Source organism: Xyrauchen texanus, chromosome 34, assembly GCF_025860055.1.
Source record: "Xyrauchen texanus isolate HMW12.3.18 chromosome 34, RBS_HiC_50CHRs, whole genome shotgun sequence".
Classification (NCBI taxonomy): domain Eukaryota; kingdom Metazoa; phylum Chordata; class Actinopteri; order Cypriniformes; family Catostomidae; genus Xyrauchen; species Xyrauchen texanus.
The window spans coordinates 28,859,443-28,874,783 of record NC_068309.1 but is presented as its reverse complement, the minus strand read 5'-3'; the positions used below and the strand labels follow the sequence as shown (position 1 = coordinate 28,874,783).

The 15,341-nt window shown below is 35.6% G+C and overlaps 1 protein-coding gene across 1 annotated transcript; it reads right to left on the bottom strand.

Moving 5' to 3' along the window:
• Positions 1-7,998: 7,998 nt before the first annotated feature.
• On the bottom strand, positions 7,999-13,753 carry LOC127628169 (39S ribosomal protein L22, mitochondrial-like). The gene is made up of 7 exons (XM_052104896.1): positions 13,714-13,753; positions 13,574-13,616; positions 13,247-13,382; positions 13,101-13,166; positions 11,948-12,025; positions 11,753-11,822; positions 7,999-8,269 (listed from the first exon to the last, which is right to left on the bottom strand). The coding sequence occupies exons 1-7, from the start codon at positions 13,739-13,741 to the stop codon at positions 8,061-8,063; spliced, it is 630 nt and encodes a 209-aa protein (XP_051960856.1). The 5' UTR covers positions 13,742-13,753; the 3' UTR covers positions 7,999-8,060.
• Positions 13,754-15,341: the final 1,588 nt, after the last annotated feature.

The window sequence follows — 15,341 nt, the reverse complement described above, 5'->3', positions numbered from 1 at the left end:
TTTGTCAGTGCCTGTATTAGGTAGGTGCTTTATATAGACTTGATTGCTAATCCACAACAGTTCAGAATACGATTCCATATAAGGTTATATTTCAGCACTTCTCAAAAGGACAGCGACTCTTAAGTAGCACGTATAGCGCGTTCTCGCACGTTCATGTTAGGCTAAGTGCATTTTTGGGAAACGCGCGTGGAATTGCGGCGAGCGTTCGTAACCTTGCACGTAGAGAGCACTCTTAAGAGATAAGATACATCGTTATTGGGGAACCCGGCCCAGTCTACTTTCTTTAAAGTACAATATATATGAACTTAATCTAACTGCATATGTAAAAGCTTTACTACTTTACCACTTAATTTGTAATGATCCAATTTTATGTGTGCATTTGAAGAAAGGTTGAAATAAGTGCAATTACATGGAACTTTCATTTAGTACATAGATATGTTAATGTATTTGTAGTATACTTATCTTGACATTACGGAGCCCCCGAAGTGACCTGTGCAAAAAAAAAACTTTAAGAGACTTTCACGTGCACACGAGATAGGCCTGCTTACATGTATCTCATGCTGTAAAACTATAATGAAAACAGTATGCTGTAAAATCATATTGAACGAATTCTCCTAAATTGTGGGCTCCCTTTTTTGTTCAAGTGAGCCCACTTTTAGGAGAATTCGTTCATAATGATTTTACAGCATACTATTTTCATTATAGTTTTACAGCATGATATTTTTGCTCACAGTAAAACAAATATTGCTTTCTAAATCAGTTCGTTTTCCCACAGTTTAACGAATGTTCATATTCTTTATTAACCGCTTCATGGATTCATGGATTTTGATTCCAGTGGTGGCTGCATGGGATTGTTTCCGATTTCCAATAGGCTAACTCCAGAGCATTGTAAAGTCCAAAAGTCAACATGTTTTGAAAAAGGATAGATGTAATAATTTCCAAAATGCACAACATGTTTTTTTCAAACGAAATACTCCGCCTCAATCCATGTTTGTTGGCGTTTAGACTTTCAAAACCATTTTCACTGTGGTGGAAAAACTTGCTGTACACAAAGCGAGGCACGCACCTTCCGGGGCAGTCTAGCAGCTAATATATAATATATATAGGCCTATGTATTTGTATAGTCTAGCACTATTATATATTACAAAAAAAGATTGTATTATGTAGGACTATCTGCGTTCGCTTGGCGCTCCATTTGATCCATATTCTATTTTATTCAAATTGAGGATTTTGTTCAAGGAGTTTTACATTTTTTAAAGCTTCATTCTAAAACCTCAATAGAAGTGTCGAATGTAAATATGACATGACATTTGGTACAGTCTAGTACGAACGGTCAGAATGACAGCTATGGCCATTCTAGTAGTTCTAGTGTTAAATGCAAACAAGTCTATTGCTTGATTAGTGTCCTTTGGAAGATCAAAGCGTGTCTCAGCCATGACAGTATTACAAATGTCATAGACAGTAATGTCTTTGTATTGAAGGCCAAGTTTAAAATATATCTCTATAAATTCTTCCATGCTCTCAGTATCTTTGAGTAAATTAATGATGGCAATGACGCAATCGGAAAAGAGCTATACACACACCGGAAACTGTAACGCGTGCGCACGCGATAGTTTCTCGTGCGCACGCGAAAGTATCTTAGATTTTTTTTTTGCACAGGTCACTTCGGGGCTCCGTATGTACGAAATGTATTTTAAATACATTTTGATATATTACTTTTCACTAGATTTCTGATAACATTATATCATTTTATACAAATATAAGATCAAGAGATGATACACAAGGGTATAAAATGGCAGCTAAATTTATCTGACATATTTTAGTTGAGATAGTGACCAGTAATTCTTCACATAAAAAATAAAACCACCACAAAATAAGATGTGGTAGGTGTGTGTTTTCAATATTCTTGTAATACATGCAGCTTGGCGAAATAGGCAGAAACTCAAGCAAAAAAACATAGGGAAACTGGTGTGGCTTTTGCTTTGGCTCTCAAGGGCAAAACATCACATAGTGCTTTGAGGTTCTGGCCAAGTGCTGTCTGCCAAGGATTTTATTAGTAACCTAAAATCAATTGTTACTATCCTCCCTCAAGCTGATAAATTCACTTCTCCAGGCACTCCCTAAAACAGCGGACAGGAAAATATATGTTTTCTCTGAAAAATAAGCATTTAACTTTGACGCCTTAAATTTGTACATCACAAATAATTCAGTTTTTGCAGCTCACAGCATTTTGTGTCGTTAACACGGGACTCCAATTCACAAATACAGGTGATTATTGCATGTTTAATATTTAACTATATGCTTTTGCTCTTTGCTCAACACTGAAGTGATTCAGTGCACAGATCTTGATTTGAGTTGCAAAAAAAACTCAGCAAATCTGAAGGGGGAATCCTCGTGTCTCAGCCGCATGTGCCAGTAGCTCTCAGCAGCATGTGTTATTTATCATTTTTCCTCATACAGATACAAGTTTGGGGATGGATCAGGCTCTGGGCTTGTCCTGATATTAAAATGTCATGTTTTGTGACAGGTTAGGCCTTAGAGTCTCTAAACCATTGAGCAAAATCACTTCAAAACAAAGAGGTTGAATAAATACATGTTCTTTTCAAAAACAGGAGATGTAGGACAAAATTATATAATAAAGGCCGATTTGTATATGTTAACTGTTATATACAGAAAACCAATTGAGCACCTGGTTATTCAAGTTACTATCCAGTGAAGGTTACTTCTTGCATTACCAAAAATGGGATATTATATCATAAGGAACTTACAGAAATAGAATTTAATACAGAAATTACTTGACAATTTAAATTATAGTTAAAAGATAAACAGTGAAGTCTTCCACTGGGGCTCAGGCCCATGTTACAGTGGGGAAGGAACTGGATTCCATTTCAACAGCCTTGGACACGAAGGAGCTGAGGAATGCTGATCTCCTGGAAGCACAGACAGGGTTCTTGCAATCTGGAACACGCAGATATACACCTGTTATGTCTGTGCAAGATTCGTCATCTGGAACACGCAGATGCACAAAATTTGAGGAGACGGTCAGAGCAAAACCTTGTCGCTGAAGTTATATCCTTGGTATAAGGATTCCGAACTTGCCATTGCAATAGTCTCTTGTAGTGAGACTCGGTACTTGGTCGATCTTTTCTGTCTCTCGGATGGAGATTAAGAACGTTGGATGATCTGTTATCCTCTCTCTCAATCCGTTAACAACCCTCTGGATGGGTACTCGGGATGTTGATTATTATTCTGTAATGGCTCCCAAACTCGAACAGCTGGGAACTCAAAACATTGATCATTATTCTGTTATTGTCTCTCTCTCTCTCTCCCTCTCTCTCGTAGAGTGAGACCAGAACAAAGGTGTTTTAGAATTCTGTTGATGACCCTCTGGACAGGGACTCAGGACAAAGGTGTTTTAGATTGTAAGGATACTTTATACCTTCCTGATGAGGAGATTTCAGTTTGGCAATTTTTGTTTCAGGGTTATGATTAGCTGCTGACATCGAAGGTGGCCCACACAGTGTGGCTCACCCTCCCTTCTCTGTGTGGAACATTTGCATATTTTAAAGTACATAGTTAAAACAATGTCTTTAAAGTTTAATCTATGCATTGTTCCTTTTCCAAACCTCTTCAAAAATACTCTTGGCATTTTTCTGAAGATATAGAGACCAATCATGATATTGAAAGATTATTATAAAGATATTACACATGCATTAATTTATTCCACCATAGTTCAGTTTGTGTGAACTATTGTGCTAATTGAACAAATATAATTTACATAAAAAGTTCTGTGAACAAACATGGAGTGGATTTGTTACAGTTGTTGTCCAGAACAGGAGTAAAAGTTTGTGTGTAAAATTTGTCTTTGTGTTTCAACTTTTTCCACATGGTAAGTTAATGCTGCTTTGAGAAGTCTTGAAAAATATTTATGGTCTTTATCTCAACTAGGTATGGGGAAAGCCTTAGGATGGGGGGTTTCAGAGGTTGCTAAGAAATCACTCATGGACCAATAAGAAGACTTTTCCAATGTGTTGAAAGGTCCAGAGCCTTACTTTCTGAAGAAGTTGTCCGGACAGCTTATCTGATGGCTGTGCTTGGCATTTGTTTGTGTTGGTCCTGCCTCAATCCATTCAAAATGGATTGCCTTAAAGTTAAATAGGGGCTCTGCCATAAACAGGCTCCTGGAGTGTCATCTGGTCCGATTGTTCACCACACCAGGACGTTATCTCTTTCACATAATCAGTAATGAGCAGAATTCAGAGGTTGTATTTTACTTCTAATATTAAATGTTTATTCTACTGATGGTTTGGGATTTGGGTTAGGGGGTACAGTTTATAAAATATGTATTCCTCTTCACTGTGTTACAGACTCTACATATGAAAACAACTCGCATCACAACTCACTTTTGGCACCCCTCTGTGGACATTTTTGCCTGGAAAATAGAGCTCACACATTGCCATACACCTACCGCACTTATCACACTTATCGCTTTGGCCACTGGGGCAGTGTTTCGAATTTCAGTAAGTACAGACTGAATTTAGCTAAAGAAAAGTCAACCTTCTGTTTCTGATTTTACCATGAGATCAGTCTGTCATAATTTAATCCCTGTGGAACAAGCTTGTAAATGTAGTTAGTTATGCAAAGAGAACGTTAAAATGTATCGCTTTCCAAGTAGTCTGCTATAGTAAAATTGAAGACTTTTTAAACATGCACTTTTATTTTCAACGGAATAAAGACATGAGTTCACAGTGGCAATAGGGTGAGTAAAAGATTAGAGCAGTTGGTGGTGAACTATTCCAAACAGTTCAATTATTATTTGAAACAACACAAATTAAAGTTGCACATTCAGGTTAAATACAGGCTACAAAGTGGCAATGTGTACTATTGGCTTGGCTTCAAATACTCTGAGAAATGTGGAAATAAGAGATACTTTGCTCCTTGTAGTGCTCCTGTGCTGAGCAGTGGGAGTGAGGGGGTAGACCAGGGCTCTAACCTGAAATTGAGGGCACTTGTCTGCTGAAATTGGGGCCAGGAGATGGCATTATATTTGAGAGCACACTGCAGGCCTCAGGAGCAATACTGTCTTACAAGAGCCACATGAAACTACTGAGAAATTAGAGACGATGCTGAGAGCTTTACAACTGTTCAAATCTTGCTGTTACATTGATCCAGGTTTGGGTTGCTCTAGTGATGGCTGGAGTTTTCATGGATTGAGGTCAAATAGGCTGATACCAGATCAGTGTAAAAGGGCAGGTATTGCCTACAGCATTAAACCCCAAAGTTCCAGTGGTGAAAATTGAACAACATTTAGACAGCCTTGGTATATTCTGTACATCCTGTAAACTGCATGAGAAAATATTCAGAAAAGTTTTTTTGTTTCACATTTTTTCCACAAAGTGAAAACAGATATTTTCAGTTGTGATTTACTCACATCTTCCATGAAACACAAGAGGGCAAATTCTGAAGAATGTTGACGCTGATCTGATGCTACCATTCTCCTTAACATTTCCTTTCATGTATCACAGAAGAAAGACAGTCATAGGGGTTTGGAACAACATGAGGTAGAGTAAACAATTATGGAATTTTCATTTTTGGGTGAACTATCCCTTTAAGTTACATTTTTGGCAAATTCTAACAAATTCATAACTTTTCTAATATCTACTATATATAGTTTTGACAGTATTGCAGTATATAATAATATGGTGGGATGTCAAAATAAAGACCTTAATGGTTTTGGAAAGGGCGTATGACTCTTTTACGATCAGATTCAAAGCAAAGCAGATGCAACCAGGTCTCGGCTGATGAACGGTTGAAAACACTAGAGGCAACACCATTGCCTCAAATTACTAGCCATTAAATGGCGTTGCTTCAATTTTCCCATCCTAATTTAATGAGTGGGGTAATGAAACTGCAAAATAGGACAGAGGACTCTGATAGACCAACCAGGGCTATAAGTGTTTTAGGTGATTTGGCTTCTAGCATTTAGGTTGAATTAATACATTTTCTATAAATAAAATGTTCATTACGTTCTTCCCTGTGCAGTTGAGACATTTTGTAAAACCACAGTGGAATTCAAAAAGCCAATTCATAGGCCTACCTGATAAATATGTAAAGACAATATAGGATCCTGGAGTTCAGAGAAGCTACCTGGACTTGTTCTGACTAATAAACACAATAAAGACAGAGGGAAACATGCAGGCCATACTTTATTCTGATTTAAATAAAAACATTCCAGTATAGTCAGTGCTGTGTAGATTACTTCTGAAATTTAATTGGATACCGATTACAACTGACACAATTTAAACTGTAATCCATTATGTAATCTTTAATATTACACTATTAGGTAATCTAATCAGATTACTTTTGGATTATTTAAGGATTACCCATTTAAAATTTTGAAAACCTAATTAATAACTGGTAACAATGTTCCATTAGTTAACAACATTAGTTAACATGAACTAAAAATGAACAATACTTAAGCATTTATAATCTTAGTTAATGTTCATTTCAACATACTAATACACTTTTAAAAAGTTGTGATTGTTAACATTAGTTAACACACTATGAACTAACAAATATTAATGCATTAACTAATGTTAACAAATGGAACCTTATTGTAAAATATTACCCATTAATTTTAAATGTATTAAGTACCAATTATCACTCCTTTTATTGAATATTAGTAAACGTAAATTCAAATGGGAATTTGCTGTTTTTCAGTTGCTGAGTAAAAATAAATTAAAGGGTCATAAAATGTTACTCAAGATTAAAGATGATGAAAACCTGCTTGTATTTTTTATTTTTTATTTTTTTTGTAAGATATCAAGAATAGGCAATTGACTTTTTATTACCCAGCTTTGAAATCAAGAATGAGAGAATGTCTCTAGATATGATCTAAAAATGTATGATTTGTCCCTCATAATATTCATGAGAAGGTGTGGCCTTAAACTAAGACTAACTCTTTTTCTGCCACCATGAAGCATGGACCAAAGTGCATTTGCATGGGACCAACACCTCTGAAATGTTTATTTGCAACATGTATTTTTAGAGAAGAGTGTCTAGAATTGTGGACGGGAGCTTTGTTGAAATACATTATTTTCGTTGCAGAGTGCAAAAACTAACAGTTTGGCATTTATTTGTCCATTCATTTACAAACTAGTTTTAAAAATATGTATTAAGCACTTTCAATGCAGTGTATACATGTCAGTAGCTACATGCACACATGGCTAAAAAATACATAAAATATTTAATATACAGAATGCTCTTTTAAAAATTTGGAGCATAATTTTTTAATTACACACTAGTTATTGCCTTTGGCTGATTGGTGATGTAATATGTAATAAATACAAATGTAAGTATGATCTGATTACGCACATTATAAAACATGATGTAATCCAATTACAAGTACTCAGTTTTTGAAATCTAATTACATAATCCATATTACATGTAATCCATTACTACCCAGCACTGGGTATAGAGTATTTTTTACTGTACTTCAGTCTAAAATGACTGTATTACAATAATGAGAATCTAATGAGAATCATCTTTGAGAATAATGTGACATAATAAATCTCAAAAGTAAAATTCCCGGACGTAATACAGTAATCACAATTTGGACGATAAACTTCATGCAAAATATTCAAGTAATGAAAATAGGCTTAATTGTGTGAAATATATAATTTTTGGTAACAGTACTAATTAATCTTTGAGTAATGGGGTAAAGTGGGTGAGGAGGCGGGAACCGACTGAACAGTAAATATAACACTAGTGCACACACACACACACACACACACACACACACACACACACACACACACACACACACACACACACACACACACACAATGTCTCTGGCAGAAATGCCACTTAAAAGTCAAGTGTCCAAGTGTATATCAAATGTGCACATTAGTTCTGAATATTTTAATTTATGTCTAATATGTTATCCTACTGGACTCCAGTCTGGAAATACAATGAACAACAAAATTAATCATGAGCTTCGTGATTTTTCTTTATTATTATTTACATGGACATAATAACAGTACGTCAAGTGTAATGTTAAACTATAGTGAGTGAATAACTGTTCGGTTCCTCAGTTGTTCCACGTACTCCTTGGCCTGGTCAAATCCAGTCTTCTGTTCCACACTGGGCGGCACCCCCTCAACAAGCTTTACGAAGTAATGGCAGTGCACTTTGTCCATGATGCCGAACATGCCACGTCCATGAAAACGAATGCGCTTCAGATACTTTCCCTTGGATGAGAATGATTCCGCTGTTGGGGTCAGATGCAAGAAAATATAATTAAATGACTAAAGACTAAAGGGTTGACTTTAAAGCAGTGAACAATATTTAAATTTTACCCTGAGGTCCACTTAAAATGTTTGCTCTATACTGTAAATAGTCATAATTGAGTTTTGCATGACCATTTCCCACCCTTTTTCTGACCCATAAGGGGGTCGCACACCGGACTCATCTGGCGGATGACATGGTACGTTCTAAAATTTGAACAACTGTTTTCAATTAAGGTACGCAGTCCGCCGCAGCCGTTACTCGCCGTATGTCATCAGCGCCCAGCAACGACTCCGGAGGATGCTCAAATTTCTAACATGCCACTCGCATATTTTCCATTAAATTCAACCCAAAACATTATCAAAGGTCATAGATTATTTACTTTAATGTTATTCATTCTTGAACAAGGGAAAAACCTTAGTAACTTGTGTGTGTGTGTATTGTCTGCAACCTGAACCGCATCAACTTGCCCCTTGTTTGATACCTGTGCCATGTACTAGCTGCAACGCGCCACTTCTCATCTGGCATGCAACCGCCTTTAGACTTAAACACCCTGTTTTTCTACTAGTACAAGCACACACTCTTGTGTAGGGGCGGGATGATATTAGGGCAGGGTATTGATACAGATTTCCCGATTTGATTGTGATTTCATTGGGGTATATTTCAGTTATATTGTCCCTTTTGCTTACATATGAAAGAAATTCTCTACCAGCTAATGATCCCAATTATACAGGGAACCTACTAACTAGGAAATATGGAAATATTTATTTTACTAATGATTAGTTATTAATTCGTTTTTCATAATTTGTCAAATTAGCTTTTTAAAACAAATTTTAAATCCATGTATGTTCTTCAACAAATATGATAATATATTCTTACATGTTTTTGTTTAATAACATAATTTGTACTATTTAGAAGTATTTGCATTGATTTGTTGAACACATTAAAAAAGGGCACTGTCTCTTTAAGAAAGATGGCATTTCTGTAAACAGCGTCTGTAAATGAGCACATATTACATTTACATTTATTCATTTGGCAGAAACTTTTATCCAAAGTGACTTACAAAAGAGGAATACATTTTAAGATAATCATCTTAAGGAGACAGTGGTATGAAAAGTGCTGTATTACAAAGTTTCACTAGCATCAGATTAGTAGTATTCAAGACAGATTAAAGTGCAACAAGGATTATTTTTTTAATGACTGGTTAAGTGCTCATGGAAAAGATGTGTCTTTAGCCATTTTTTTAAGACAGAAAGTGAGTCAGCTTCATGGATGGGGTAGGGAAGGTCATTCCACCAATGGGGTACGATGAAACCGAAAGTTGTGTTGGTACAACAAGGCATCATTCCTTAGCCGACCGCAGGCTTCTGTTGGGAACGTAGCTCAGCAGAAATTATTTTAGGTGTGCTGGAGCAGATCCAGTAACTGTTCTGAAGGCCAGCATCAGAGCCTTGTATTTGATATTAACAAAGAGAATCAAGCGGCTTTATCTCATCTATCCTATGCACGATTAGAAATAAATGTTTAGTTTTTGTTGTTTTTGATCAACAACTGACTGTAAAGAACAGAAAGGATATAAAAAGAGACAGGTGCGCATAGAGTAAAAGATCGATCTTAGATTGATTTAAGAATCAATATTGAGATCGTTCAAATGAAGATCACAATTCATCGAAAAATCTATATTTCTACTCACCCCTAGACGATATGATTATCTTACGATTTTGTTTGATGCACCAACATGACAAAGTATGACAGAATTTTTTTTCTTTTTTTTTTAGAAAAATGCACATTGTAATTTCTCATCAGAATAAAATTCTCTAATATAAAATATAAATGCTCAAAAGAGAAAACATTAAACTTTCTAATATTTATATGCAAAGTGTATTTAAATTTTTTTTCATTATTATATGAAATTGCATATAATTTAAATTTAATTAAAAATAATTTGTACAATTTACAGTTACTTACATTGAGTTTATAATAATTTTAACAAGAGCTAAAACGGTACCGTCCCTTTAAGAATCTCGGCAGTTCAACGAGTGCCACAGTTGGTTCAGCGCACATTAATGAGAGAGGAGTCTCTTGCTTTCTTTACTGCATATATAAAATGTGATTAAAACGAACATTACTTTTTGATATTAGGATATTAAAAGACACATTATTAAATTACAGTGGAGTGCGTGGATCTCACATTTGATGGACACACATTACACGGAAGAAATTTTTTTTTTTTAATACCAAGCAATTTGAAGCATATAACAAGGCGATTGTCCATGCATTTCAGTACTTACATTTCTAAAAGCTAAATTGAAACACTTTAAGGATCTTCTTCGAACTAAAGCCCAAAGTATACTTTGTTAAGACATGGACATTCAGGAAAATGAAACAAATTTCAACATAAACAGAGTGCTCGAGCACTAAATGCGCTTAGTGCATCTTTGAATGTGTAGTATGCGCATGCGCCTGGAATAATTTGCACTAATTAACGAGGTGGCAACACTCACTATTGAACCATTGCTGTCAATGAAGAAGTGCTACAAGATACAACAACAGGAGAGAAAAGTGAAGACAACAACAGTGGATGTGCACGTCAATAATGCGTATGTGAAGAGATCAGTAGATACCTGCATTTGTATACCTCGAGTCTGAAGGAATATAAAGGCATCTTTTTATGTCTTAACTCTTGTGGACAAATAGTCCAGTATCTCATAGCAGTCGTAGCGCCCATGAGCCAACCGCCTGTGTATGGACGCACAATCAAATGAAGTATACTTTGACAGGCTTGTGTTCGACTGCACGCGGATAATAAGCATTAAAAACGGAGTATACTTTGGGGTTAAGGCTGCCAAATAAAACATTTTAATTCTAATATTCGTTGAATTTAAGATAAAAACTTATGGGCCATTGGGACCAATCAAATTCTTGGGCTAAATCAGACACAGTGCAACAAATAAAACGGAGAGACGTCTCCTTATAGGCTGAATTTCCTTTTAAATTGACACAGCCTCAAAAAATAAAAAAAATGCATCGCTCCTGCCCGAGATGATGAAAAACAGCGAGACGTCTGTCTAGTGCATGCTTACAGAGAAAAAGATGGATACGTTTTGAGTGAATGGCCCTTTGAGTGGAGGTTTTTGTTGGTTGTGTTATGACTACGCCTTGGCTTGTTCTCATAAACGTCTTGCTGCATAAGTATAAGGAATGTAAAAACAACCGTATTTAATGAACAACTCTGCTGTACCGCTTGTATTATAAAGCGTGCGTCTGTGCTAGTACTATGGCAACGGTATAGGCTACTGTGCAACACTAAGTTAACAAAGAACTGTCTATTGAAGCATTTCTTTTCTAGTTTGACTTATTTTTACTTAAGATTTGAGAATATTAATCTAAATCTTTTGACTATCATTTTACACACATTTGTTAACAACCAGATATGTTTTTGTTCATGCTGTATCTAAACACTTACCAATATATAAATTTGATTTGTATTCCACGTTGTGATTCTTCACTGCCATTTCCTGGGCTTCCAAAATAACCTTAAACACAAAGAGTTACTTGAAAAACATTATATGATTCTCAAACAAACAAAAAAATATCACTTTGTTAATACTATTTAATCATTCTACCTTTTCCCCACTCAAACCACAGTTTGTATTCTTACCTCTTTCATTATTTTAGCACCCTTCTTGTCATTGAACTCTAGCTGAGTGAGTGCCTGGTCAACGGTCATACCTCTGATCTGTTGTGTAAAATGCAAACCAGGTTTAAATTGGTCTTTAATAGGCATTGAACTTAATGCACACATCCATAATGTAATAATGCAATAAAATGTATATGGTGACCCACTAGGGCCACAAAATTTTTAAATGCATCACTATAGACATTGTAAAATATATGTGGTACACCACGTCCAATCTAGAGCCTACAAGATAAATGAAGGCCCTTATATACAGTACTTTGGGAGAATTTCTTCTGAGTTCTTTATTCGGGGGTAAAAAGAAGCTCTAAACAGCCAAACAAGGTACACTGTTTGCAAACATTCAGACATCCATCACACCGCTGTGGGAGGCATTTAGAAGAGCATATAAATATTAGGACACTACATGTAAAACCTAAACTAATGTGACATTAAAATGTGTTATCAATTACTTTATGCCTCATTCGAAGAGTAGAATTCACACAAGATCAGTAAAAGAAGCTTTTGACCATTCATTGATGATTTAAAGTAATATACTTTATATGCAGTAGAACATTTTTAATTTGTCTTGTTTACGCTATACATATATGCGCCAATTACACAGTTATTTTAATTTATGATAACACTGATACAACTGCAAAGATGGGTGTATAAAATAGTGTTAATGTGCAGAATACAGACAAAAGAATGATGATAAGAGAGGCATATTTTACTAAGATGTGTGAATGGCTTTCGCTGCAAATGGCAGATGAGTGAATGGGCATTTGAGATTATTGAAGTAGATTTGATTCCTTTTGAAGACTATTTAGACAAACAAATAAAAAATAAAAAATCACATTACATGGTCTTATACGCTGATATGTTCATAATGAATACTATAACTGACTGAAAAACGCAAAACAAAGTAGTAGGTGGACCTCCAGGTCACACCTACCGATGACGTGGACCAATGGCAGCAAGGAGATGTTTAGCAGCTGGTTAGAAGTTTTCTTATAACTGTTCGTTCTTCGATTTCGCATGAAGTATATTTGGGCCTTTAGTCATATTTAGATATGGCAAGAAAATAAAGTACTACCACCAATAAGAAACAGTCCATGCAGGCAGATATATCTCTTACCAGCTTAGCCAAATACCACATCTTGTCTTTGCTGTATTTAATCTGACGTCTACAGTGATGGATCTCCTATTAGAAACACATAACACAAAGTCAAACCCAGTATACTTAAATTCTTTGTGTAAAAGTTAATTTTATGGATCACTAACTGCAGGTCTGCGTGGCTCATCTTTCTGTTGTGGTGGATATACAATCAGATTTTTCCTCTCCCAATGTTTACTGTTTAACTCTGCACTTGTGTGAAGCCATGACACTTGAGACAGCGTAGATGAAGCCCCAAGCAACCTGAAAAGAACATAAACGATTGCCTCTCAGTATGCAGCTCACTGGCTAGGCACCTATAAATGCCCTAAAAAGGCTGTTCATGTAGGCAGCTCACTAGATGTTGAGACACAGCCACACATATCGGCTAGACTGGTATACTGAATGCATTATGTGTCCTTTACAAACACAAAATATGCGTGCAATTTTCTTACTTAGACTGAATTTGTCCACAAACACGACCGATGGCGGTCAAACCTGTCGATAAAGTTCATATAATTCAGAGTGAACACAAAAGAAACAAAATTGCATCTATAACGGCAAATATAAACAAGTTACTTTAGGTTTGACTTACCAGCCCATGTCACCATAGAAGCCGCCATGTTGAACGTGTCTTCTTCTTCTTTTGGTTTGATTGGTGGTTGGTAAACCAGCTTGCATGCGCTTTACCGCCACCTACCGGACTGAAGTGTGAAACAGTACATTGTCAGGAAAAGAAAGAGAAGAATTAAAAAAAAAGGCTTGAATTCTATCTTTTAGCTCTGTTTCCTTCAGATTCTCAATTAGGTGTGTATATTCCCCATGATGCCTCTCCGAGGAGGTTTCTTATAATGACATTTTGCTTAGCTTTCTTAAATACTGATATTAGTTATTTCCTTTCCTCCTCATATCCCCTACATTCCAGCTGCACATGCTGAACAGATTCAGGGAGACCACAGTGTGCACATCTACCTGTTGGGTGTTTACCTATTTTATAATGTGTCTGATAAAGTGTCCTATCCAGCCTCCTTCCCAAACCAGCATGATGCTGGATATTATAGAGATGTCTGCCTGTTTATGTCCCAGTACGTTTGCCATATGTTCCCCACTTGACTATTTATAATTTTTTAGCCCTCAGCTTTTCTCAGTCGAATTTACATGTTTACTGTTTGCAATTTGAGTGATTGCTTGGCTAGTTTGTCAACAACCTAATTTCCTCCTACTCCTACATGAGCAGGAATCCAAGCAAAGCAAACCGTCAGGCTGATTTCACGGATCTAATGCTTGTGAGTGCCTCCCAACTATCAGATGCAATTAGAGCATTATTAATATTGTTTACTTCTATCCAATGCAAAGCTATTAAAATAGCTACAAGTTCAACTTCATTTACAGATAGTTGATCTGTAGTTCTTTCCTTAATTGCTACCTCGGGCTGTGGGATGAAAAATGCTGCTCATATACATCCATTCTCTGGACCTTTTGAGACATCTGTAAATAATATCAGATTATCTACAAAGTGCTGTTCAATTATTGTTGTGCTACCCTTCTAGCAAATACCTGTTTGTATTTATTCCTCAGTTTTTGCTGTATATTTAAATATATTGATGGCATCACAAATAACCAAGGAGGAATAACTGAAGATGGAACTGCCGAACTATTGTATGTTACACAAACCTTTGCTTTCTGATTTATATTTCCTATCCATCCAAAACTTCTAAAATGTGTTTTATTGTGCTTGTTGAACATGTTACGATGTTACGGCAAACGTCATCAAAAGGCAAAAAATGCCTTTCAAAATACCTGTTTTGTCTTTATTAGTAGTAGAATTATTGTAGATACCAACTATAATATTCTAATTACAAATGAGTTCCACTAATATATATTCCTTCTTATATTTGTTAAATATGTTTTAATCATTATTAAATTTTAGTATTAAAACATTCTGCAAAATTGTTATATCTGTCAGAAAAATATAAAAAAAATTATGAAACAAGTTTTTTTATATATATATATATATATATATAGGGTGTAAAATGATATGATGCGTAACACTACTAATTTGTTTATACATTTCAACCAATCCAACTGATGCTTCTAAGACTATTACAAGTCATTCTAATAATTGTGACCTCATCTATATTTGCCAGCTAGATAGTATTGACATTGGAGTTGTATTTAATCTTTTTTTGCATGGTGTCCACTGCAGTTCAAAAATCTGTCAAA